The following is a 25,982-nucleotide window of genomic DNA, read 5'->3' on the forward strand; positions in this document are numbered from 1 at the left end:
TTTTTAATTATATAAAAGCAACAATTTGGTATTTCCTACATACATGGCGAGATGAATCTGATAAGATTCAATGTCATCATATTTTTTCTTATGTATAAATCGCAAATGATCATTAAAGTGAAATAATTCCTTCTTTTCTCTAGTTCTTCCATTTTGTTTGTTAACGCATAATTGTGAACAATTACATCTTTTTGTTAGGTGCAAGAAAAAATTGTAAGATAGTTGATATAATAAAAATGTATATAGGGATATAAAGATGGTCAAAGTAGAATTTATGAATATTGTCAAAAGTCAAAATGGTAGAACTAATAAAATGGAAAAAGTACGTAAATTACGTCAGAGTATAAAATGTATATATTAAAAAGAAACAAAGTGAGTAATGTGTGGAATTTGAACTGACTATTATCGTCCATTGTGACAATTGAATTCAGAATAAATCATGAAATCGATGTATTTTATTTTCAAATAATATTGGTAATAAAATCAGAAAAACACAGCAATCGCATAAACAAATGAGAAATTTTCAAAAAGAAAAATAGAAGAACGAACCGATTTGCTCCAAAGTCGTGAAATTTGGTTAAAATGGGCACCTAATTCGCATTGCACGAAGCCAAGAACACAATCACTCATGAAAATCTCAGCCTTGGTTTCATCGAATGAAAAATGTATGGAGAAAGATTGAGAGAAAGGAGAATTATGGAGAGATGGAGAGAGAATTATGAAAAATCTATGGTAATCGCCCCAATTTGTTCAAATCTATGGAAATCTAAAGAGGACGAAGAGGTTAAAATCTATGAAAATCTAAAGAGGACGAAGAGGTTAAAATCTATGGAAATCTGAAGAGGACGAAGAGGGAAGATAGAGAGAGAGAGGAGTGGAGAGAGTAGTTAGAGAGAGAAATGGGTTTTGAGGCAAAGGGTATTTTAGATATTTTGTAGGGTTGTTTTAGTAAAGTGAGGATGTATTTAGCAACCAAGATTAAATAAAAGTTGTTTATTAATCCTAATTATATTGTATCGCAAACGAATGTGGTATAATATCAAAACACCCTAATTCTATAAAAATCTTAATAATAATTGCATTAATAAAGTAATCATAAAGTAATAATAAACCCTTTTCATATCAAAGTCTTTCTTTTAATCAAGCCACATAATATGATAATCATTAGTCTACTACTAATACAAAATTGAATGAATAAGTGATATGTTTATACTAATATATTTAAAGGTTTTTCTAAGAAAGTTTGTGTGCCACGTGACATTCTCCTATAAGGCTCTAATGCAGATATTTTATTTTCAAGTCAAACTCTTAATTAAAAAAAATTAATGTTGTGTAATTACAAGTGTCGAGCATGTGATATTTGAAACGAAAAGTGAAAGATTGACCATTAATCCTACACAATACCATTGTTTAGTATTTCAAAATAAAATATCATAAGGTCTTATAATTATATCTCATTAAACGATTTGAACAAGTGATAAGATACCTAACGCTTTTTATGATAATAACAAGACTATTATAAACCTAAACTCTTACTCCAATTCCTTATAGAAAGTTAAGCTTGCTTTCATCCCAAACTTTAAGGATTTATTTTTCAAAAATTACGAAATTACATATAATGTCATTACGTCAATTTTTAATCACTTGACAAAAAGTTACAAAATGTAACAAACCGGGATATCCTCTATGACATCCACGCGACACTCACTAGTTTATATATTATAAGTAGACCTCATTTTGAAGTATTTGCATTCTAGTGCACGCCAAAGGGGAACAAAATTTAATTATTAATAGAATAAAGCAAAGTTATCAGCAAGATTTCTAAGATAATGAAGTATGTACGACTCAAGTGAAGATCAAACTCAATGTCCGATAGTGCATCCAAAGAAATAATAAAATATGACATATGAAAAAAGTTAATGTAAAATTCACGTCCATAGTAATTATCTTATAAAAAAATCCTACTTAAATTTCTTGTATTAGTAATATACTAGCCAGATATCTAACTAACACAATTGATTTCCTAAACTAGTAGATATCTCATACATAATAATCATCTCCAAGATATGACTAATATCTCATAACATGTACTATTTCCTATCCAACAAAAAGACATATACTTAATGTATCTTTGATATATCTGCTAATATAAGCATGCATGTCTATAAGAACCAAAGTTCAACTCGAGACATCAGAACCAAGTGGATGGGATACGAGTTAGAAGATCATCATAGAGCGAGGCAAACTATCCAAAACCTTTTTTAACCACTCACTGCGATCATCACTATCATCATCAAGAATAGGAACATCAGGTGATCTTGGTACAATCTTCTTGAACATATGATTGGGTAGATGATCAACATAAGAAACAGTAGAGACATCAACCATAGCAACCATAGTATACCCTGATAAGCTATAATCAGCATTAAAATTGACATGGTCTAGTATAAGTGACAACAGATTGTGCTTGATACTAGTCCAAACTCCCGGAGTCACGTAACCAGGCAAATCTTGTATACTCGTAGCTGTTAAAAGTTAAACTGAAGTGTCTCGTATTTAAGTGGAATAACTATGTTAGTCCGAACAACATCAGAGTCGATATCGTACGTCTTTCCTAGGGTAATACATTTACCTCGACAAGCACAAGGACACTCCGTTTTGTTTTCGCAACAATGGTGCAACACATCCCAGTTTGTAAAATAGAGCGTAACAACTATGTTTGAGGGATAACTGTTTGTAGGTGAAATCTTTTGCATGGTTAAAGTGCAGGTTGCAGAAGGATGATCGTATTTTACGCCCATGGTTTTAAAAACTAAGTGTCTTTCAGATAAAAGTGAGTGGGACGATGTATTATATTGATGATGGTGTTGCAGAGTACAACATTACTCGTGATATATATAGGTAGAAACTAGAAAGAGAGTTTATCTAAGATTTTGCTTAAACCCTCCCAATTCTAATTGTATTTGGAAACTAAACGTGGAATTTCTGATTTTTGAATTATTTTGATAGAATTATCCAAAAAGCAGTTGTGAATTTCTAATTTATTATGTAATTAATTGAAATGTCTTCACTATAGAGGTTATAGTTTATAATCCTAACTAGGATATATTCCCGTCTAGGAAACAAGATGCATTCCGATTCCTAATAGAAATAGGAATAATTATCTTTACTCAACTACCTCCGTCCAAAATTAGTACGAATTCGTTAGTCATACACGATGTCGCAAGGGACTACATGGTTCTTTTTCTCTCAGGTGCTGGTATCCATGTATAATAGTCTTTGACCAGTTGTATATCTTTTGTATTCCTGCAGGATTCTTTTGGGCTGGTGGATCTGTGGGTGCCTTGGGTGGTATGAGGTATGACACTGATGATAGAAAAGAGAATTGGGCTGGTGGAGAGGTATATTGCAAAAAGAGAACTTCTTGCAATATTTTCCTGAGAACTTGACTCTTAAAAGATATTGTTGAAGAAACCACTCACTAAATGTTTAATGATTCTTTTAAGAACATAAGGTGCATATTTAAAGCAGTGATTTGTTTACTACTGAATAATATCTTTGGCTACTGCAATACCAGCCAGTACGTGTAAGTCCGGCTTTGTAGAAACCTGAAGTTATGAAAGCTGAAGGATTTCTTGATTAGAGGCTTCCATATTCTGAATTAGGTTTATTTTAAGTGTCTTGTGCTTTCATCAAGACTATACAGGTTTTGTGTAATTGTAATAAGCTTGCTTCTCTGTTTCTCTATTGTGGTTATTGGAAAGACATTGAAGAAATCTATATGCACCCACTATTTTTTGGTCTCTTAGCAAAATGATCTGATGTTATTGCAGATTATCAATGAAGAAGATGGGGGTTTACATAGAAGACACGCGTCTCCTTCTGTTCGTGAAAGAAATTAGAAATGTGCCAATTACACCTCAGTCATCTGCTCCTTCACATTTGCCTGGATATGGAACTTCTGCTATCGTTGCAATGGATAAGACTGCAACTTTACCCTCAAGAGCATCCGTTTCATCAGGGATGCTTCTATCAAAATCTCTTGATAAAGGCTCTGACCGTAGTTTGGAAAGTGTACTTAATTCCAGTAAAGAGAAAGTTTCAGCAATTGAAAGCTTGCTTAGAGGTCTAGATTTGTCTTCAAAACATAATTCTTCGACTGCTCGATCATCTAGCCTTGATCTAGGTATGTATAACTTCTTTCATATTGAGTGTGAATACATTTACTTTGTTCTAATTGGGAGAAGGTATTATAGTGTTGTGTCAGCATTTCAGCAAGAACTAAATTTCCTATTTTTTCAAAGAAATTTGTTTGGACTATGTTTAGAAAGGGTAAATTATTATTTTGTTGCCCCTAGTGCAGGAGTTGACCCTCCATCCTCTCGTGATCCTCCATTTCCTCTCGCTGTTCCTGCTTCAAATCAAGTCACAAGTTTATCATTGGACTCAAAATTGTCGTCGGTCAGAGAAAGTAACAACCGCAATGGTGGCCTAGTTATGTCTGACTTGTACTCTCATATACATGCTTCAAAAGATGCTGGTAAATCATCATATCGCAGTGGTCTCATGAATGAGCCATCATCAACATTGATGTCGTACTCGGCTAAGAGAACTTCTGAAAGAGTACAAGAAAGAGGCTACATGGAGGAGCAAAGTGATTTCCGGGATTCTAGGAGATACATGAACTCACACATGGACCGGCAATATACCGAGACTCCCTATAGAGAAGCAACTTATAGAGATTCTAGTTATGTCCCAAATTTTCAGAGACCACTATCAAGAAAGAATGTCACAGGCAGAAGTACATCTTCGAGCAGGGGAGACGCCAAGTTATGTGGAAGGTCCCGCTTCTCTTCATGAGGCTCTAGGTGAGGGACTTAGTCCAAGTTCTGACTGGTGTGCTAGAGTTGCTGCTTTCAACTATATAAGGTCTCTGCTTCAGCAGGGCCCTAGTGGTATTCAAGACATTGTTCAGAGTTTTGAAAAGGTGATGAAACTCTTTTTTAAGCATTTGGATGATCCCCATCATAAGGTCGCACAGGCAGCTCTTTTAACACTAGCAGAGATAATTCCCTCTTGTCGAAAGCCTTTTGAAAGTTACATGGAAAGGATCTTGCCACATGTTTTCTCCAGGTTAATTGATCCAAAAGAGGTAGTTCGGCAGCCTTGTACGACAACATTGGATATTGTGGGTAAAACTTATGGGGTAGATTCTTTGTTGCCGGCCTTACTTCGTTCACTGGATGAACAGCGATCACCTAAAGCAAAATTGGCTGTAATTGAATCGCAATTGGTTCGTTTTAAAAAAAATTGTAGTTCTTTTTTCTTGAAAAGATAACATGAAGACAATGTTGTATTTGTTTAGAAGAAAGTATTAACAATGGGGATTTGTACATTTGCTCAATGCTAAACAATAGTTTTGAAGGGAGTAGGGAACCGTTGGGTTGGGAAAGGGCTGTGCTTATTGAATTAACATGTTGGTCTTGTACGTCCAATATCATTTACATATATTCTTGCCAGAATAATTTGTTGATCTTCATGTTGAAATCATCTCTTATTATTGACACAATACTATGACCTCTTTTCATTCTGGTCCTCTGGCAACTCTTTGTTTTTTATAAAAAATCGAGAATTGGTTCTTGGTTGGATAAGATAAAATTTCAGGGTGTTTAACTAAGAAATGCCGCTTACTGTGTTGCAGTACTTCAATAAGATTTTTAACTGCTGTACTTGAGGTGCTAGATGACCCCGATTCTTCCGTTAGAGAAACTGTTCTATTGCTGATTGCTGAAATGCTGAGAAATCAGGTGAGCAATTCTCTTGGTCTATCAACAGGCTAATTTTCTCCCTTTAGCTGCTTGCCAAGACATGTACGTACTTAAATGTATCAATTGTCTTGATTCCAATTCCAGAAAGAAGCCAGGGAAGACTCTGTCGAAATTGTAATTGAAAAGCTGCTTCATGTTTCAAAGGATACTGTTGTGAAGGTAATTTTTGGCGATTGAGTTTGTCTTTATCAAGTTATGCATAGACATGATCAGTTGGTTGAGCTGGTCCATTCCTTTGGTAATATCTGGCCTACAGGCCCTGGTCCCATATCAGTTGACCATCCCGTTAAAGCAACTCTTGCCTGTAAAATTATAAATCTGGCTCATGGTGGACCAGCCTGGCCCATGGATCAATGAAGCACTTGCAGAGCTAATAAATTTTTTAAATATTTTAGAAATAAAATATTGATTCTTCAGCATGCATTGGCCATGGTTAAACCTGGCCAAGCCATTCAGGTCATAGTACAGTGACATAACTGGCCTTCTTGCTCATCCACTGGTCATGTCTGAATTATCATTTCCATTTAACTAATGATTTTGCTTCAAACTTAGGTTGCCAATGAAGCAGAGAACTACTTGACTACCTTGATGGCCCAATATACCCATTTAGATGCTTGAGTGTAAGCAGCTTGTTTTATTGTGTTCTCCCACTAATATTTCAAGATATATCTTGCATCCTTTATGAGTTATTTCTTTGGTTGCAGGTGATTGCTCCCCTGTTAGTCTCCGAGGATGAGATAACCCTTGTTGCTTGCGTAAATTGTTTGACAAAGGTATATGTTACTGTCTAGGTTGTATTAGATGCACAAGCTCCATTTAGTAGATCTTGAAGTTGCATATTTCTTTTTTGGGTTTAGGCTCAATCTTGCTATTACTTTTTTTGTTGATTGTATGACTTGTATGCTGGTACACATGTAGTCTAGTGCACAAGCTGAAGGATTTTGTCCTCGATCAAGTGTAATAAACTAAATAATATTAGGATAAGTTATGGAGATAATATATTCAATAATATTAGATGATCACAACGTTTTGCTAGAAGCTAATTGTGGTTTGTTGGACTAATATGATTAGGGTCAACTACTAATATCATTGAGTCCTATGAGGTCACACGAGTAATGACATTTGGATATTTACCCAAATCCATTTGTGAAATGGGTTGCGCGGTTTGATGATGGATGGGAAGAGTTGTAACTCATGAGTTTATTAGGCTCATAATGTATGACATTATGAGGCAAAATAAAGCCTCATGAAACACCTCTTTTGTAACCACCTTATATAATGATATGGGGTTACAAAGGTGTACATACTTTACAACTTCTAGAGTGAAAAATCTGATTTTTCCCTTAGTCTTTTCCACACTCATTTTCGGCCACCACCACAAAAGTAAGAGAGTGTTTTTCTCTCTTCCGTACTAGCATAGGTGGTGATCCAAGTGTTGTTCGTGGACCAACATTAGAGGAACGGCGCTTGACGTTCTAAGATGATCTCCACTAGAAGTTTGGTGAAAAGAGGAACATACGCATCAAAGGTATAATTCTATACTAATGTTTGATTCATACTAATTTATGCAATGATCTTGGGATAGATGTACAAGTATTTGATACTTGATTTTCTGCATTATGCATCTAAGTTCCTACAGTGGTATCAGTTAGCCTATTGCATAGATTAATAGGATCATGTTGATGCATGTTTTATTTCATTTTTAAATTCAATTAAGGGAGGGCTTTATATATGAGTTTATTTGCAAGATTAATATTGCGATATTAATTGATTGGAAACATAAAAATTGGATTTTTATGTATATGTAAATATATATTATACTCAAAATTGAAATCTCACATCACAAAATATCAGATTTTGTGTGTTAGTTTATGTTTTTTCTTTTAAAAAAAAACATAATATGAACCCTAATTTTTTCCCCAAATCAATTTGTTGTAACCTCCCTTCAATTATGCACAATGGTTGTTGATAATTGAGAGGAAAGGGGAGGGCCGCCGGAAATTAGACCGGCGTGGTGGCAGACGTTCCGCCGGCGGGTTCACCGGCGTGGTGCGTCGCTGGCCGCAGCAAGTCGCGCGCGTCGCTCCGTGCCCTGGGCATGGTTGCTGCCTGCGCGCGGGTCACGTCCTGCGCTGCCAGCACAGGCTGCCGCCGGTCTTCGGTGGCGGTCGCCGTTGCCAGCGACGCGGTGGCCGAAATTTCCGAGGTTGTTTGCACGGTGGAGGGACGCTGCTGAGGTGGCAGTGGTGATGCACTGCTGCCTTGGCAGCTTCCAATTTTTTTTTTTTAAAGAAAAAGGAAAAAATAATTTGTTTTTGAGTATTTTCAAATTTGCAAATTAATTAATTAATGGTGATTAATTTTATATTTAAGTCATAATTGAATTAAAATAATGAGCTTTAATTTTATTAGTTAATTATATGTGATAATTGACTAGTTAATTTTAAAGGGGGTTACTAAGGAGTTAGTAACTACTATTATTATTATTTTCTTTTATGATGTTAATTACTTTTTAGGTTGTTAGTATTAATAGTTGATTAATTCTTCCATGCCTTTTTATGTGGTTAGTCATCATGTTAAGTTTTTTTTTAATATGATTAAATTATATGTGTGCCTACAATTGCTTTAATTTTTCTTTAAGTTTAATATGATTAAATTTGTTAGATTAATATTTTAAAGCCTTTGTGAGACGAAATTCTAAATGATTAAATTTTGTCTTAAGGTACCAACCATAGGATTTAATGTGTGATTAAATCTTCAGACATTATTATGTTTTAAAGTTGTTAAAACATGATAATTTATTTTAATAGTTGATTAAAATGCATGTTTTTGTATATATGATATTATGAATGCATGCGGTGACTAGTATGGCCCAAAACTTGGATAGAAAATACGATCTGCGTATCGTTAATGTATTTTTGTAATCTAAATACGATCTACGCATCGTTGGTATTTTTGTAATATTATAGTTTATAATTTCAAAAATATTTATTCAAGTATTAATAAGAAGAATGGTGATTCAATCTTATCCTATGAAGCACAAGGATGGAGATCCATAGTGAATCAACAAGGGAGCCTAAAGAGTAGTCTTTAGGTTTAGGGGCCATACTAGGATCACATTTTATTTTATGCATTTAAATATTGCTTTTAAATGCTTTCTAAGTTTATTATGTTGTGATTTAATTATTTAAATGTTCACTAGTAATTAAATCAACATAATAATTTACTTAGGTCCCTTAAATAAAATATTGGGTTTTTGCTATTCCAAATAAACACCTACTAAAACTTGATGTTAGTAATAGGTTCTGCCAAAGCAGAGTTTACTTTCAATCTTGGGCTAAGTAGAGTAAATTTCCGAAATTTGCAAGTTTAGTTTGGTTTGGCCCAAAAAATCATCAAAACGGTTTTGGATTTTGTAGCAAAGTTTATGGGTTTTGTGTTTGGGTGACATGCTCTGTCTAGGATTAGGAAGGCTCTCCCCAACGTTGTGGGTAACTTCCTTACCTGGGAGCGTAATCACCTTAGCAAACACCCATTAACTAAGAATTACAAATGTTGTAATTAGTAAAGGAGTTTACTTACCTTTTAAACTTGGTTTTAAGTTGAGGCCAAAGTCCACTTATAAATCATGTTTGATAGGATCTTAGAACCACTTGATTCAAAAGGGACACATTAAAATTGGTCAAGTGCATAGCTTTTATTTTAAAGTGTTTAAAATTTGTTAAAAGCTATTATGATAAACATACTTATTACTTTTTGCATCTTCTATGTAGATATCATGTCTGGTAACAACAATAATTCACCTTTTAACTTACGTTCAATCCTTGAGAAGGATAAATTGAACGGGAACAACTTCCTTGATTGGGAAAGGAATCTAAGAATTGTTCTTAGGTCCGAAGGTCGAGAGGATGTTCTTGAAACCCCGATCCCAGTTTTAACTACTACCTCTACTGATGTGAGAAAGAGGCCCATAAGGCCGTTGCAGAAAGGTCAGTAATTGTTACTTGCCTTATGCTAGCGGCTATGGAACCAAGCCTTCAAAAGAGGTTTGCAAGCTTGGATGCCTATAGCATTATCCGACAGTTGAAAACCATGTTTCAACAACAAGCTCGGATAGAGAGGTATGAAACTCACAAGGCTATTCTTGAGTGTTCGTTAGTTGAAGGCAAGCCGGTCGCCACTCATGTCTTCGAAATGATTGGTTATTTCAAGCCATGGAGAGGTTGGGCTTTCCTTATAGCCAAGAGTTGGCTACTGACATCATTCTGCACTCACTTCATAAGGGGTTCAATACGTTTCGATTGAATTTCAATATGAACGGGGTGTCGAAAACCCTTGCTGAGTTGCATGGGATGCTCATGACTGCCGAGCAAAACATCACTATTGCACCTAAGAAGGAAGTTCTTATGGTTCAAAAGGAAAAGGGTTTTAAGAAGGAATGGGCTGGCAAAAAAAGCAAGATAAGGGCAAGCAAGTTGCCACTAAGACTGCTATTAAGCCACAGGCAAAGGCAAAGCCAAAGGTGGCCGCAAATGCCAAGTGCTTCTATTGTGATCAAATAGGTCATTGGAAGCGTAACTGCCCAAAGTACTTGAAGGATAAGAAGTCTGGGGCTTCTTCTTCAGGTATCTATGTCATTGACATTAATTTAGCAACCTCTACTTCTTGGGTATTTGATACCGGTTGTGTTTCTCACATTACTTCGAATGTGCAGGGACTAAGAAGGAGTAGAACTTTGGCTAAAGGAGAGGTGGAACTGCGAGTTGGAAATGGTGCAAGAGTTGTAGCCGTTGCAGTTGGGACTTATAGTCTACCTTTGCCTTCTGGATTAATATTAGAGCTTAATAATTGTTATTATGTTCCTGCTATTACCAAAAACATTATTTCTATTCCTGTTTTGGATAATGAAGGGTTTTCATTTACAATTGAGAAAGGTTGTTTCTCTGTTTATTTGAATTCAATGTTTTATGCCACTGCTAAGAGATCTAATGGTCTATATTACCTAGACTTAGACAAAGATGTCCTTAACATAGACAACAAAAAACATAGATCAAGCGATACTAATCCTACTTACTTATGGCATTGTCGTTTAGGACACATAAACGCGAAACGCATTCAGAAGTTGCATAAAGATGGACTTCTAACATCTTTGACTTTGAGCCATTTGATGTGTGTGAATCATGTTTAATGGGTAAAATGACAAAGTCACCTTTTACTGGAAAGGGTGAAAGAGCCAGTGATCTATTGGGCCTAATACATACTGATGTATGTGGACCAATGAGCACAAAAGCTAGGGGAGGGTTTGGATACTTCATTACTTTTACGGACGATTTAAGTAGATATGGATATGTCTATTTAATGAAGCATAAGTCGGAATCATTTGAAAAGTTCAAAGAATTCCAGAATGAAGTCCAAAACCAGCTTGGCAAAACAATCAAAGCACTGCGATCCGATCGTGGTGGTGAAGATTTGAGCCAAGAGTTTAGTGATCATTTGAAGAGTTGTGGAATTCTTTCACAACTAACTCCACCTGGAACACCTCAGTTGAATGGTGTTTCGAAAGGAGGAACCGAACTCTACTTGATATGGTTCGGTCTATGATGAGTTTTGCTGATCTTTCGATATCCTTCTGGGATATGCTCTCGAAACTGCTACTTTCACACTTAATAGAACTCCATCAAAGGCAGTAGATAAGACACCATATGAGATATGGAGTGGAAAAGTTCCAAACTTGTCTTTTCTACGTATTTGGGGATGTGAGGTTTATGTAAAGCGTTTACTTTCAGATAAACTCGCCCCTAAATCAGATAAGTGTTTCTTTGTGGGTTATCCCAAGGAAACCAAGGGCTATTACTTCTACAATCGCACTGAGGGCAAAGTGTTTGTTGCTCGTCGTGGTGTCTTTTTGGAAAAAGATTTTATTTCCAAAAAGGCAAGTGGGAGTAATGTATTTCTCGAAGAAGTTCGAGAAGAGCAACAAATGGACATAGTTCATCCTATGTTAGAGACAACGACACAAGAGCCAGATGTTGGGCTTGAAGTAGTTCCTCCTTTGGAGGAATCTTCTCCCATAACTGACCAAGTGTTGGAGGACGTGCATCCCGTACACGAACCTCCTACTGTCCCACTCGAATCTAATTCGTGCGAAAATTCTCAAATTGTTGAGAAGAAAATTTCTCCTGACGTAAGTCTAGTAGAACAAGAATACCAACCAAGAGGTTTGTTGATTTCTTGTTAACCGAAAATTCTGAGATAATGATTTTAGAATTTGAGGAACCTACTACTTACAAGCAAGCTTTGATGAGTGAAGACTCCGAAAAATGGCTTGAAGCCATGAGGTCCGAAATGGCATCCATGTCTGAAAATCAAGTATGGGACTTGGATTTGCCCGATGGGGTTACACCTATTGGTTGCAAATGGGTTTTCAAAGTGAAAACAGACAAGGATGGTAATATTCAGGTTTACAAAGCAAGGTTGGTTGCAAAAGGGTTCAAGCAAGTTCATGGTATAGACTATGACAAAACTTTTTACCGGTAGCCATGCTTAAATCCTTCGGATACTCCTAGCGATGCGCCTTTATGATTACGAGATTTGGCAATGGATGTCAAAACCGCTTTCTTGAATGGGTTCTTGAAAGAGGATGTGTATATGACACACCGGAGGGTTTTGTGGATCCAGAAAATCCTAGGAGGTATGTAAGCTTCAAAAATCCATTTATGGATTGAAGCAAGCATCACGGAGTTGGAATCTTCGTTTTGATGAGGCAATCAAAGAGTTTGGTTTTCTTAAAAACAGAGAAGAGTCTTGTGTTTCCAAGAAGGAAAGTGGGAGTAACATAGTCATCTTGGTCTTGTATGTAGATGACATACTTCTCATAGGAAACAACATTCCCATGCTTGAGTCAGTCAAGGAATGGTTAAAAAGTTGTTTTTCTATGAAAGACCTTGGAAACGCTGAGTACATTTTGGGGATCAAGATCTATAGGGATAGGTCTAAGAGGATGATCGGACTTAGCCAACGAACTTATATAGATAAGATCGTCACTAAGTTCAACATGGAAAACTCTAAGAGAGGCTTCCTACCCATGCAACATGGAGTGTCGCTTAGCAAGACTCAGTGTCCTTCTGGGCCTGATGAGATTAAGCGAATGAGTAATGTTCCTTATGCGTCAGCTATAGGGTCCATTATGTACTCCATGATTTGTACTCGCCCAGATGTTTCATATGCCTTGAGCATGTGTAGCAGATTCCAATCAAATCCAGGTGACGCACACTGGAGTGCAGCTAAGAATATCCTAAAGTACTTGAGAAGGACTAAGGATAATTTCTTAGTGTATGGAGGTGAAAGTAAGTTAATTGTTGAGGGTTACACAGATGCGAGCTTCCAAACTGACAAAGATGATTTCCGATCCCAATCTGGTTTCATCTTTTGTCTAAATGGAGGGGCGATGAGCTGGAAAAGTTCAAAGCAAAGCACTGTTGCTGATTCTACAAAGAAGCTGAGTACATATTGCGGCAGATGCAGCAAAGGAAGCCGTTTGGATGAAGAAGTTCATTCTGGAGCTAGGAGTAGTGCCTAGTGTTGGAGATGGTATTGTTTTACATTGTGATAACAATGGTGCCATAGCTCAGTCTAAGGAACCAAGATCACATCAAAGATGTAAACATGTACTTAGAAAGTTTCATCTCATTCGAGAAATTGTTGAGAGAAAGGATGTAATAGTTTGCAAGGTTCATACGGATAGCAATGTCGCTGATCCTTTGACTAAACCTTTGCCACAGCCCAACATGAGAGTCATACTAGGGCTATAGGGCTTAAGCATATAGGAGAGGGGTTTAATTGGTACTATTTACTTTTAATTAGTTCACAGTTATAATTACTCGCTTTGATATGTATGTTTATGTTTATCAATAAAAGTTTTGTTCTTATTTAATCTTGGTTTAGTATTAAATAAAACGTTCAAAGTATTTTATAACGTTTGATAGATTGTCAAATACGTGATTTGACAAATGGAACTCTATCAAGTGAACAGAGTTATAATATACCTTAGTCCCTAGTTCGAATCATTAAGTTGAACGTAAATGATTCAGTTTCATGGACTAGATTGCAAGTTGATTGATAGCGCAGTTTCATGGGCTATAGGGACATGGAGATGTCTAGTCATTTGCATAGGCTTGTATAGTTGATACACGCTGGGCAGACCTAGTGGGAGTTCTCTAAAAGGTTTATGAGACTCTTATTAATATGTTTAGTGGATTCCTTTGACATGAGTATGACACTGTTCTTACTTAAGGATTAGTATGTTTTTGACGCTGCAAAACGCCTTGCCGTAAAAGGAGGTTATAAAAGCAGCGATCGGAATTGCTATGAATTGAGTGGGAGCTTTGGTCATACAAGATTGGATAAGTCCTCCTAAGTGTAGGATTGGTGTCTTGGCCCTTGAAGAGCAAGAACTGGTAAATGCATGGCCGTGCTCAAATGGATTAAGAAGTTAATCATTTGTTTCGACAGTTCGAACTCAGATTTCAAGGAACGACTTGAATATTGGTATGATGAACATATGATGTTATCATATCATCAAGTTAGACATTAAGCGACTTAAGGAGTTTGAAGGTTACACACTTGTTCTTAGACAAGTGGGAGATTGAAGGATTTTGTCCTCGATCAAGTGTAATAAACTAAATAATATTAGGATAAGGTATGGAGATAATATATTCAATAATATTAGATGATCACAACGTTTTGCTAGAAGCTAATTGTGATTTGTTGGACCAATATGATTAGGGTCAACTACTAATATCATTGAGTCCTATGAGGTCACACGAGTAATGACATTTGGATATTTACCCAAATCCATTTGTGAAATGGGTTGCGCGGTTTGATGATGGATGGGAAGAGTTGTAACTCATGAGTTTATTAGGCTCATAATGTATGACATTATGAGGCAAAATAAAGCCTCATGAAACACCTCTTTTGTAACCACCTTATATAATGATATGGGGTTACAAAGGTGTACATACTTTACAACTTCTAGAGTGAAAAATTTGATTTTTCCCTTAGTCTTTTTCACACTCATTTTCGGCCACCACCACAAAAGTAAGAGAGTGTTTTTCTCTCTTCTGTACTAGCACACGTGGTGATCCAAGTGTTGTTCGTGGACCAGCATTAGAGGAACGACGCTTGATGTTCTAAGGTGATCTCCACTAGAAGTTTGGTGAAAAGAGGAACATACGCATCAAAGGTATAATTCTATACTAATGTTTGATTCATACTAATTTATGCAATGATCTTGGGATAGATGTACAAGTATTTGATACTTGATTTTCCGCATTATGCATCTAAGTTCCTACACAAGCTCCATTTATGATCAAGGAATCGAATTAGTCTAGTGCAAAAACTGGATCTGGATGTCTAGTTTTAAAGGCTTAATTTTTCTTCTTTGGGGGTAAGAGAAACACAATGTTTTGTTTGAAAGGTTAGGACATTTTCTTTTCTTTGTGCTTATTCGAAGAAAGATAGGAACTTTGAGTGGGTGATCGCAAATTGAGATCACCTGTACTATCACATTCAGGATCTTGCCCAGTTTGTCGGGGGACTCTTGCTGTATAATAGTGTCTAAGGTTGAATTAGGTGATCTCAAATTTGAGTGGGTGATCGCAAATTGAGATCACCTGTAATTTTTTTTTAAGGCGAGGCGCCCCTTTAGTGATAAACCTTAAAAAAATTATAAAGCATATTTTATACTCAAAACACAACAATTAACCAAGTATTGGCTGCTGTGATTAAAAAACATATCTGTTGATTGTAATTTTAGCTATTAAAAAATATACCACCTACTGTTAATTAAAAAAATTCTGAACAATGCCAAGGAGTACAGGATAGAAGTGAGGTTTGTCTAGAAAATAAAAAAGTGTAGCAGAAGTGAGCACAGAAGAGAAGAGGAGATGTGAAAAAAAAGAAAAAGATAAAAGAACGAAGAAAAAAAAAGACAAATAAAAAGAGAGAAAAAGAGAAAAGGAACACGTGAACTCACTATTCCTCATCTTGGGAGTGGGGTACAGCTCACAACTCACAATAAAGTAATTAACTTCCCATGTTCACTGCAGTTGGAACCCTAACGAAAAGTTCGAAGAGAAGCTAGCTGGCTGATCTGCCAAACTGCTTTACTGGCGTCTTCTACCGTATATTTAAACCGCCAGTAACCATGGGGGAGTCTAGTCGGCACTCACTGTCATGAAGATTGACCTTCGATTGTCAACTTTTACCAAATTATTGAGAATTAAGGTTTCATAAAATTGGGGATTTTTGATTTAGGATTCAAATTGAAGCAAATTTATGCAATTAAATGATCGATCTTGCTCGAATGTAACTCCTAAAGCATGGATAAATTTTAATATACAGAAAATTTGATGATTTCTAGTTCTAAACTTGAATATCCTTTTTCTCTCTCTCGTTTTCCAAGTAAGCGTCCAAGACGAATCGCCTGGCGCCTCTCCGAAGGCGCGCGCCTCCTTGCGTCTCTCGTAGGGTGCTTCGCCTAGCTCTTCTGATGAGGTTTTTCTCACTTCGTCGCCTAGGCGCTCCCAAGGCCCGCTTTCTAAAACTAAGGGATCAATTAGCGCGTGTTTTTGTTTATAGAAAAAACTCAATGTTCAATAAGGATAGTAAATTGTGATGCTCTCTTGGCGCTATGCTTACTCGGAGGATTATGAGAATTTGAATTGATAACTAATAAGAAAGGCAATCACACTTTACCCAGATAGTTGGAAATTGGAAGACCTTGCCCTAGGCATGTTCTGTGGTGTTGATTCCTTTTTCACTAGTTCACTGAATTGTGTATTATTCATTTGACTTTGTCTGAGGTGAAAACACATTCTGTTGTGTGTTCACTGCTTTATGGCACAAATATTTCTTGAAATTGTATTTTGCTGTCTGGGTTTTTATTCTTTGGAAGCTCTTGGAAGCTTATGGAAAACCTCCTCATTGGAGACTTTTCACTGTTTAACTTTTCATGTGGGATGGTCAATATACGTTACTCTCACATTTACTCTACATGGTCCCACCAATTTTGTGTTTTATCAATTTCACCCAATCGAAAATTTACAAAGCAATCCAAATTCCAAACTCAATGGGGCAACCTTATGGGGATGAAATATTCTTTGGCCGATCTATGTAACAACCTAAGAACATGTTTAGCTCAATGTTTTTAGGCTCTAAGATACGGAATCAAATTCCCTTTCTTTTTGTCTGGGTCTGCCTCTCCTCAATCCATCACCATTATTTGGTGATGATTGGATTTCCCTTTACCTTTCCTTTCCCCTCAAGTAACAAGTTTTGTTACTATTTCACCCCTCCATTTGATTCCATTCCCCTTTCATTCAATGACTTGAACTCTTTATTTTTTTGCTATTCTCCTACTTTAGCTTCGTCATTTACTTTCTAATTGGAATTGCTGTACAGGGACTATTTGCTTTCCCCACCAAAAATTTATTGGTCGGATGTAATATAATGCTTTATTTGGTTTCTTCAACTTGTGGGCAGGTTGTCTCAAGAAGAACTCATGGCAGAGTTGCCCTCTTTCTTACCAGCTCTTTTTGATGCATTTGGAAATCAAAGTGCTGATGTCCGCAAGGTAAAAAAGTCTCCGGATCTTCTTTTTTTCAAAATTTTTGGGTGGGGGTCGGATTTCCCTTTACCAAAAGTCTCAGGGTTTAGGGTTTAGGGTTTTCGAAACCTACATCTTCGGATCCTTCCCCCCTCAGATGAGTTGAAGATGTTATTTTCTGATGTCTCACCTTTAAATAATTCTCTTACAGACAGTTGTATTCTGTCTGGTGGACATCTATATCATGCTCGGGAAAGCATTCCTGCCATATCTAGAGGGACTTAATAGTACCCAATTGCGCTTGGTAATAATTTATGCTAACCACATCTCACAAGCTAGAACGGGAGCCCCTATAGATGCTAGCCAATGATGTCTTCAGTATGGAGTTTTGATAGTGTTCCAAATTCATTGTTGTGTATTTTGTGTATGGTGTGAAAATGCAATTCGTTTGTGTGGGTGTATCCATTTGTGGCATTATGGTTTAGAAATATAGTTTTTGGTGTCCACCCTCTTGTTTGACGCTGGTGGGAGGTGGTTATGTGGTGGTGAGTGGAAAGAAATTGTATGAATTGTTTTTCTTGTCAATATTAAATTATTCTTTCGAATCATAGTCTGCTTTGAAGTTTGAGGTTCTTCGGAATGTATATACCTGTTCGTTAGTTGTTCATTCATTTACAAGTGCCTTTGGCTTGTGTTATTATCTCATTTGATCGACGTAGATTTGTTATTATCTTGTTTGATCGATGTAGATGTTTGTCATAGTATTGAGGTAACTCATGGCATATTAGTATTGAGGTAACTCGTGGCATATTAGGGTTATATTGAAAGGTACTATTGTGGATGCAATCTAAAGTTTTTACGTTGAATTAATGAGGCAGGTTGGCCTTCGACTCGCCCAACCATAGTAACTCATGACACTTCGTACTATTTCGCTTGGTTTAACTAATTTTGTACTAGCTTTGTTTCTTTTTAAATTTGCAATAATATGACTTATGCTTGGTACTCACAATTTTGACTAGAAATATTTTTAATTATATAAAAGCAACAATTTGGTATTTCCTACATAGATGGCGAGATGAATCTGATAAGATTCTATGTCATCATATTTTTTCTTATGTATAAATCGCAAATGATGATTAAAGTGAAATATTTCCTTCTTTTCTCTAGTTCTTCCATTTTGTTTGTTAACGCACAATTGTGAACAATTACATCTTTTTGTTAGGTGTAATAAAAATTGTAAGATAGTTGATATTATAAAAATGTATATAGGGATATAAAGATGGTCAAAGTAGAATTTGTGAATATTGTCAAAAGTCAAATTGGTAGAACTAATAAAATGGAGAAAGTACGTAAATTACGTCAGAGTATAAAATGTATATATTAAAAAGAAACAGAGTGAGTAATGTGTGGAATTTGAACTGACTATTATCGTCCATTGTGACAATTGAATTCAGAATAAATCATGAAATCGATGTATTTTATTTTCAAATAATATTGGTAATAAAATCAGAAAAACACAGCAATCGCATAAACAAATTGCAGAAATTTTCAAAAAGAAAAATAGAAGAACGAACCGATTTGCTCCAAAGTCGTGAAATTTGGTTAAAATGGGCACCTAATTCGCATTGCACGAAGCCAAGAACACAATCACTCATGAAAATCTCAGCCTTGGTTTCATCGAATGAAAAATGTATGGAGAAAGATTGAGAGAAAGGAGAATTATGGAGAGATGGAGAGAGAATTATGAAAAATCTATGGTAATCGCCCCAATTTGTTCAAATCTATGGAAATCTAAAGAGGACGAAGAGGTTAAAATCTATGAAAATCTAAAGAGGACGAAGAGGTTAAAATCTATGGAAATCTGAAGAGGACGAAGAGGGAAGATAGAGAGAGAGAGGAGTGGAGAGAGTAGTTAGAGAGAGAAATGGGTTTTGAGGCAAAGGGTATTTTAGATATTTTGTAGGGTTGTTTTAGTAAAGTGAGGATGTATTTAGCAACGACCAAGATTAAATAAAAGTTGTCTATTAATCCTAATTATATTGTATCGTAAACGAATGTGGTATAATCTCAAAATACCCCAATTTTATAAAAATCTTAATAATAATTGCATTAATAATAATCATAAAGTAATGATAAACCCTTTTCATATCAAGTCTTTCTTTTAATCAAGCCACATAATATGATAATCATTAGTCTACTACTAATACAAAATTAAATGAATAAGTGATATGTTTATACTAATATATTAAAAGATTTTCTAAGAAAGTTTGTGTGCCACGTGGCATTCTCCTATAAGGCTCTAATGCAGATATTTTATTTCAAGTCAAACCCTTAATTAAAAAAAAAATTAATGTTGTGTAATTACAAGTGTCGAGCACGTGATCTTTGAAACGAAAGGTGAAAGTTTAACCATTAATCCTACACAATACCATTGTTTGGTATTTCAAAATAAAATATCATAAGGTCTTATAATTATATCTCATTAAAAGATTTGAACAAGTGATAAGATACCTAACGCTTTTTATGATAATAACAAGACTATTATAAACCTAAACTCTTACTCCAATTCCTTATAGAAAGTTAAGTTTGCTTTCATCCCAAACTTTAAGGATTCATTTTTCAAAAATTATGAAATTACATATAATGTCATTACGTCAATTTTTAATCACTTGACAAAAAGTTACAAAATGTAACAAACCGGGATATCCTCCATGACATCCACGCGACACTCACTAGTTTATAAGTATATTATAAGTAGACCTCATTGTGAAGTATTTGCATGCTAGTGCACGCCAAAGGGGAACAAAATTTAATTATCTCTATTATATAAGCCAAGGGTGAGCTACGGTGTCTTCTTATAAGATCACTTTTTTACCCTTCACTTATCAAAAATATTCAATTCCTTCTTAATCTATATTTTTGTGTGATAAGTAATAAGAAAACTTAACATTACCTAGCTTATAATAAAATGTAATGTACACATAATATATTTTTAAAAAAAATATGCTTAAAAGAGATATTTTTGATTGAAAATTAATCTAATCTAACTAAAACAATTTTCAAACAATTAAAAAGTAAGAACTTACAAAGTTTCTTTCTAACTAAACTTCCAATTGCAATCACAATTTCAAAGAACATACATTAACATAAACATACCAAACTTCCTTTTATAATTGTTTTATGTGCCGATTAGAATAATTTATCATTTTATTTATTTAAAGGCTCATAGTGGTTGTTTGTGTTAGTTGGGATAATCCATCTCATCATTATTTAAAAATATATTCGTAATTCAAATATATCAAAGAAATAGGCTTATACCATTCAATTTCTCAATATAATGTTACGCAATGAATTACACATATATTAAAGATATTAGCATATATCATCCAATAATATCAATTTATAGTACATTCTGGTACAAGTTCATTTATCACATTGAAAAAAATATATTGTGAATGATCAAATTAAACTACAATAAAATAGTATAAGTACATTTAGTGCTTTCAATGTCAATATTAATGTTAATATGTTTTCGCACGCATCGCGTGCATATGAGACTATTAATAGAATAAACCAAAGTTATCAGCAAGATTTCTAAGATAATGAAGTATGTACTCAAGTGAAGATCAAACTCAATGTCCGACAGTGCATCCAAAGAAATAATAAAATATGACATGAAAAAAACTAATGTAAAATTCACGTACATAGTAATTATTGGATGAAAAATATTATCTTTATAAAAAAATCCTACTTAAATTTCTTGTATAACTAATATAATAGCCAGATATCTAACTAACACAATTGATTTTCTAAACTAGTAGATATCTCATACATAATAATCATCTCCAAGATATGACTAATATCTCATAACATGTACTATTTCCTATCCAACAAAAAGACATATACTTAATGTATCTTTGATATATCTGCTAATATAAGCATGCATGTCTTAAAGAACCAAAGTTCAACTCGAGACATCAGAACCAAGTGGATGGGATACGAGTTAGAAGATCATCATAGAGCGAGGCAAACTATCCAAAACCTTTTTTAACCACTCACTGCGATCATCACTATCATCATCAAGAATAGGAACATCAGGTGATCTTGGTACAATCTTCTTGAACATATGATTGGGTAGATGATCAACATAAGAAACAGTAGAGACATCAACCATAGCAACCATAGTATACCCTGATAAGCTATAATCAGCATTAAAATTGACATGGTCTAGTATAAGTGACAACAGATTGTGCTTGATACTAGTCCAAACTCCCGGAGTCACGTAACCAGGCAAATCTTGTATACTCGTAGCTGTTAAAACGTTAAACTGAAGTGTCTCGTATTTAAGTGGAATAACTATGTTAGTCCGAACAACATCAGAGTCGATATCGTACGTCTTTCCTAGGGTAATACATTTACCTCGACAAGCACAAGGACACTCCGTTTTGTTTTCGCAACAATGGTGCAACACATCCCAGTTTGTAAAATAGAGCGTAACAACTATGTTTGAGGATAACTGTTTGTAGGTGAAATCTTTTGCATGGTTAAGGTGCAGGTTGCAGAAGGATGATATTTTACGCCCATGGTTTTAAAAACTAAGTGTCTTTCAGATAAAAGTGAGTGGGACGATGTATTATATTTGATGATGGTGTTGCAGAGTACAACATTACTCGTGATATATATAGGTAGAAACTAGAAAGAGAGTTTATCTAAGATTTTGCTTAAACCCTCCCAATTCTAATTGTATTTGGAAACTAAACGTGGAATTTCTGATTTTTGAATTATTTTGATAGAATTATCCAAAAAGCAGTTGTGAATTTCTAATTTATTATGTAATTAATTGAAATGTCTTCACTATAGAGGTTATAGTTTATAATCCTAACTAGGATATATTCCCGTCTAGGAAACAAGATGCATTCCGATTCCTAATAGAAATAGGAATAATTATCTTTACTCAACTACCTCCGTCCAAAATTAGTACGAATTCGTTAGTCATACACGATGTCGCAAGGGACTACATGGTTCTTTTTCTCTCAGGTGCTGGTATCCATGTATAATAGTCTTTGACCAGTTGTATATCTTTTGTATTCCTGCAGGATTCTTTTGGGCTGGTGGATCTGTGGGTGCCTTGGGTGGTATGAGGTATGCACTGATGATAGAAAAGAGAATTGGGCTGGTGGAGAGGTATATTGCAAAAAGAGAACTTCTTGCAATATTTTCCTGAGAACTTGACTCTTAAAAGATATTGTTGAAGAAACCACTCACTAAATGTTTAATGATTCTTTTAAGAACATAAGGTGCATATTTAAAGCAGTGATTTGTTTACTACTGAATAATATCTTTGGCTACTGCAATACCAGCCAGTACGTGTAAGTCCGGCTTTGTAGAAACCTGAAGTTATGAAAGCTGAAGGATTTCTTGATTAGAGGCTTCCATATTCTGAATTAGGTTTATTTTAAGTGTCTTGTGCTTTCATCAAGACTATACAGGTTTTGTGTAATTGTAATAAGCTTGCTTCTCTGTTTCTCTATTGTGGTTATTGGAAAGACATTGAAGAAATCTATATGCACCCACTATTTTTTGGTCTCTTAGCAAAATGATCTGATGTTATTGCAGATTATCAATGAAGAAGATGGGGGTTTACATAGAAGACACGCGTCTCCTTCTGTTCGTGAAAGAAATTAGAAATGTGCCAATTACACCTCAGTCATCTGCTCCTTCACATTTGCCTGGATATGGAACTTCTGCTATCGTTGCAATGGATAAGACTGCAACTTTACCCTCAAGAGCATCCGTTTCATCAGGGATGCTTCTATCAAAATCTCTTGATAAAGGCTCTGACCGTAGTTTGGAAAGTGTACTTAATTCCAGTAAAGAGAAAGTTTCAGCAATTGAAAGCTTGCTTAGAGGTCTAGATTTGTCTTCAAAACATAATTCTTCGACTGCTCGATCATCTAGCCTTGATCTAGGTATGTATAACTTCTTTCATATTGAGTGTGAATACATTTACTTTGTTCTAATTGGGAGAAGGTATTATAGTGTTGTGTCAGCATTTCAGCAAGAACTAAATTTCCTATTTTTTCAAAGAAATTTGTTTGGACTATGTTTAGAAAGGGTAAATTATTATTTTGTTGCCCCTAGTGCAGGAGTTGACCCTCCATCCTCTCGTGATCCTCCATTTCCTCTCGCTGTTCCTGCTTCAAATCAAGTCACAAGTTTATCATTGGACTCAAAATTGTCGTCGGTCAGAGAAAGTAACAACCGCAATGGTGGCCTAGTTATGTCTGACTTGTACTCTCATATACATGCTTCAAAAGATGCTGGTAAATCATCATATCGCAGTGGTCTCATGAATGAGCCATCATCAACATTGATGTCGTACTCGGCTAAGAGAACTTCTGAAAGAGTACAAGAAAGAGGCTACATGGAGGAGCAAAGTGATTTCCGGGATTCTAGGAGATACATGAACTCACACATGGACCGGCAATATACCGAGACTCCCTATAGAGAAGCAACTTATAGAGATTCTAGTTATGTCCCAAATTTTCAGAGACCACTATCAAGAAAGAATGTCACAGGCAGAAGTACATCTTCGAGCAGGGGAGACGCCAAGTTATGTGGAAGGTCCCGCTTCTCTTCATGAGGCTCTAGGTGAGGGACTTAGTCCAAGTTCTGACTGGTGTGCTAGAGTTGCTGCTTTCAACTATATAAGGTCTCTGCTTCAGCAGGGCCCTAGTGGTATTCAAGACATTGTTCAGAGTTTTAAAAGGTGATGAAACTCTTTTTTAAGCATTTGGATGATCCCCATCATAAGGTCGCACAGGCAGCTCTTTTAACACTAGCAGAGATAATTCCCTCTTGTCGAAAGCCTTTTGAAAGTTACATGGAAAGGATCTTGCCACATGTTTTCTCCAGGTTAATTGATCCAAAAGAGGTAGTTCGGCAGCCTTGTACGACAACATTGGATATTGTGGGTAAAACTTATGGGGTAGATTCTTTGTTGCCGGCCTTACTTCGTTCACTGGATGAACAGCGATCACCTAAAGCAAAATTGGCTGTAATTGAATCGCAATTGGTTCGTTTTAAAAAAAATTGTAGTTCTTTTTTCTTGAAAAGATAACATGAAGACAATGTTGTATTTGTTTAGAAGAAAGTATTAACAATGGGGATTTGTACATTTGCTCAATGCTAAACAATAGTTTTGAAGGAGGAGGGAACCGTTGGGTTGGGAAAGGGCTGTGCTTATTGAATTAACATGTTGGTCTTGTACGTCCAATATCATTTACATATATTCTTGCCAGAATAATTTGTTGATCTTCATGTTGAAATCATCTCTTATTATTGACACAATACTATGACCTCTTTTCATTCTGGTCCTCTGGCAACTCTTTGTTTTTTATAAAAAATCGAGAATTGGTTCTTGGTTGGATAAGATAAAATTTCAGGGTGTTTAACTAAGAAATGCCGCTTACTGTGTTGCAGTACTTCAATAAGATTTTAACTGCTGTACTTGAGGTGCTAGATGACCCCGATTCTTCCGTTAGAGAAACTGTTCTATTGCTGATTGCTGAAATGCTGAGAAATCAGGTGAGCAATTCTCTTGGTCTATCAACAGGCTAATTTTCTCCCTTTAGCTGCTTGCCAAGACATGTACGTACTTAAATGTATCAATTGTCTTGATTCCAATTCCAGAAAGAAGCCATGGAAGACTCTGTCGAAATTGTAATTGAAAAGCTGCTTCATGTTTCAAAGGATACTGTTGTGAAGGTAATTTTTGGCGATTGAGTTTGTCTTTATCAAGTTATGCATACATGATCAGTTGGTTGAGCTGGTCCTATTCCTTTGGTAATATCTGGCCTACAGGCCCTGGTCCCATATCAGTTGACCATCCCGTTAAAGCAACTCTTGCCTGTAAAATTATAAATCTGGCTCATGGTGGACCAGCCTGGCCCATGGATCAATGAAGCACTTGCAAAGCTAATAAATTTTTTAAATATTTTAGAAATAAAATATTGATTCTTCAGCATGCATTGGCCATGGTTAAACCTGGCCAAGCCCATTCAGGTCATATGTGACAGAAACTGGCCTTCTTGCTCATCCACTGGTCATGTCTGAATTATCATTTCCATTTAACTAATGATTTTGCTTCAAACTTAGGTTGCCAATGAAGCAGAGAACTACTTGACTACCTTGATGGCCCAATATTACCCATTTAGATGCTTGAGTGTAAGCAGCTTGTTTTATTGTGTTCTCCCACTAATATTTCAAGATATATCTTGCATCCTTTATGAGTTATTTCTTTGGTTGCAGGTGATTGCTCCCCTGTTAGTCTCCGGGGATGAGATAACCCTTGTTGCTTGCGTAAATTGTTTGACAAAGGTATATGTTACTGTCTAGGTTGTATTAGATGCACAAGCTCCATTTAGTAGATCTTGAAGTTGCATATTTCTTTTTTGGGTTTAGGCTCAATCTTGCTATTACTTGTTTTTGTTGATTGTATGACTTGTATGCTGGTACACATGTAGTCTAGTGCACAATAAGCTGAAGGA

At 35.7% G+C, this 25,982-nt stretch overlaps 1 protein-coding gene, 1 long non-coding RNA gene and 1 pseudogene across 2 annotated transcripts; all 3 read left to right on the plus strand.

Moving 5' to 3' along the window:
* Positions 1 to 3,234: 3,234 nt before the first annotated feature.
* On the plus strand, positions 3,235 to 5,353 carry LOC125491952 (CLIP-associated protein-like; annotated as a pseudogene).
* Positions 5,354 to 17,292: 11,939 nt separating this feature from the next.
* LOC125499404 (uncharacterized) lies at positions 17,293 to 18,041 on the plus strand. The gene is made up of 2 exons (XR_007276276.1): positions 17,293 to 17,460; positions 17,645 to 18,041. It is a non-coding gene; the product is annotated as an uncharacterized LOC125499404 (long non-coding RNA).
* Positions 18,042 to 23,171: 5,130 nt separating this feature from the next.
* Positions 23,172 to 24,519, plus strand: LOC125491954 (CLIP-associated protein-like). The gene is made up of 2 exons (XM_057396151.1): positions 23,172 to 23,402; positions 23,580 to 24,519. Exons 1-2 carry the CDS (start codon positions 23,192 to 23,194, stop codon positions 24,074 to 24,076), a joined length of 708 nt encoding a protein of 235 aa, XP_057252134.1. The 5' UTR covers positions 23,172 to 23,191; the 3' UTR covers positions 24,077 to 24,519.
* The last annotated feature ends 1,463 nt before the right edge of the window (positions 24,520 to 25,982 follow it).

The sequence above is a fragment of the Beta vulgaris genome, chromosome 7 (assembly GCF_026745355.1).
Source record: "Beta vulgaris subsp. vulgaris cultivar EL10 chromosome 7, EL10.2, whole genome shotgun sequence".
Taxonomy (NCBI): domain Eukaryota; kingdom Viridiplantae; phylum Streptophyta; class Magnoliopsida; order Caryophyllales; family Amaranthaceae; genus Beta; species Beta vulgaris.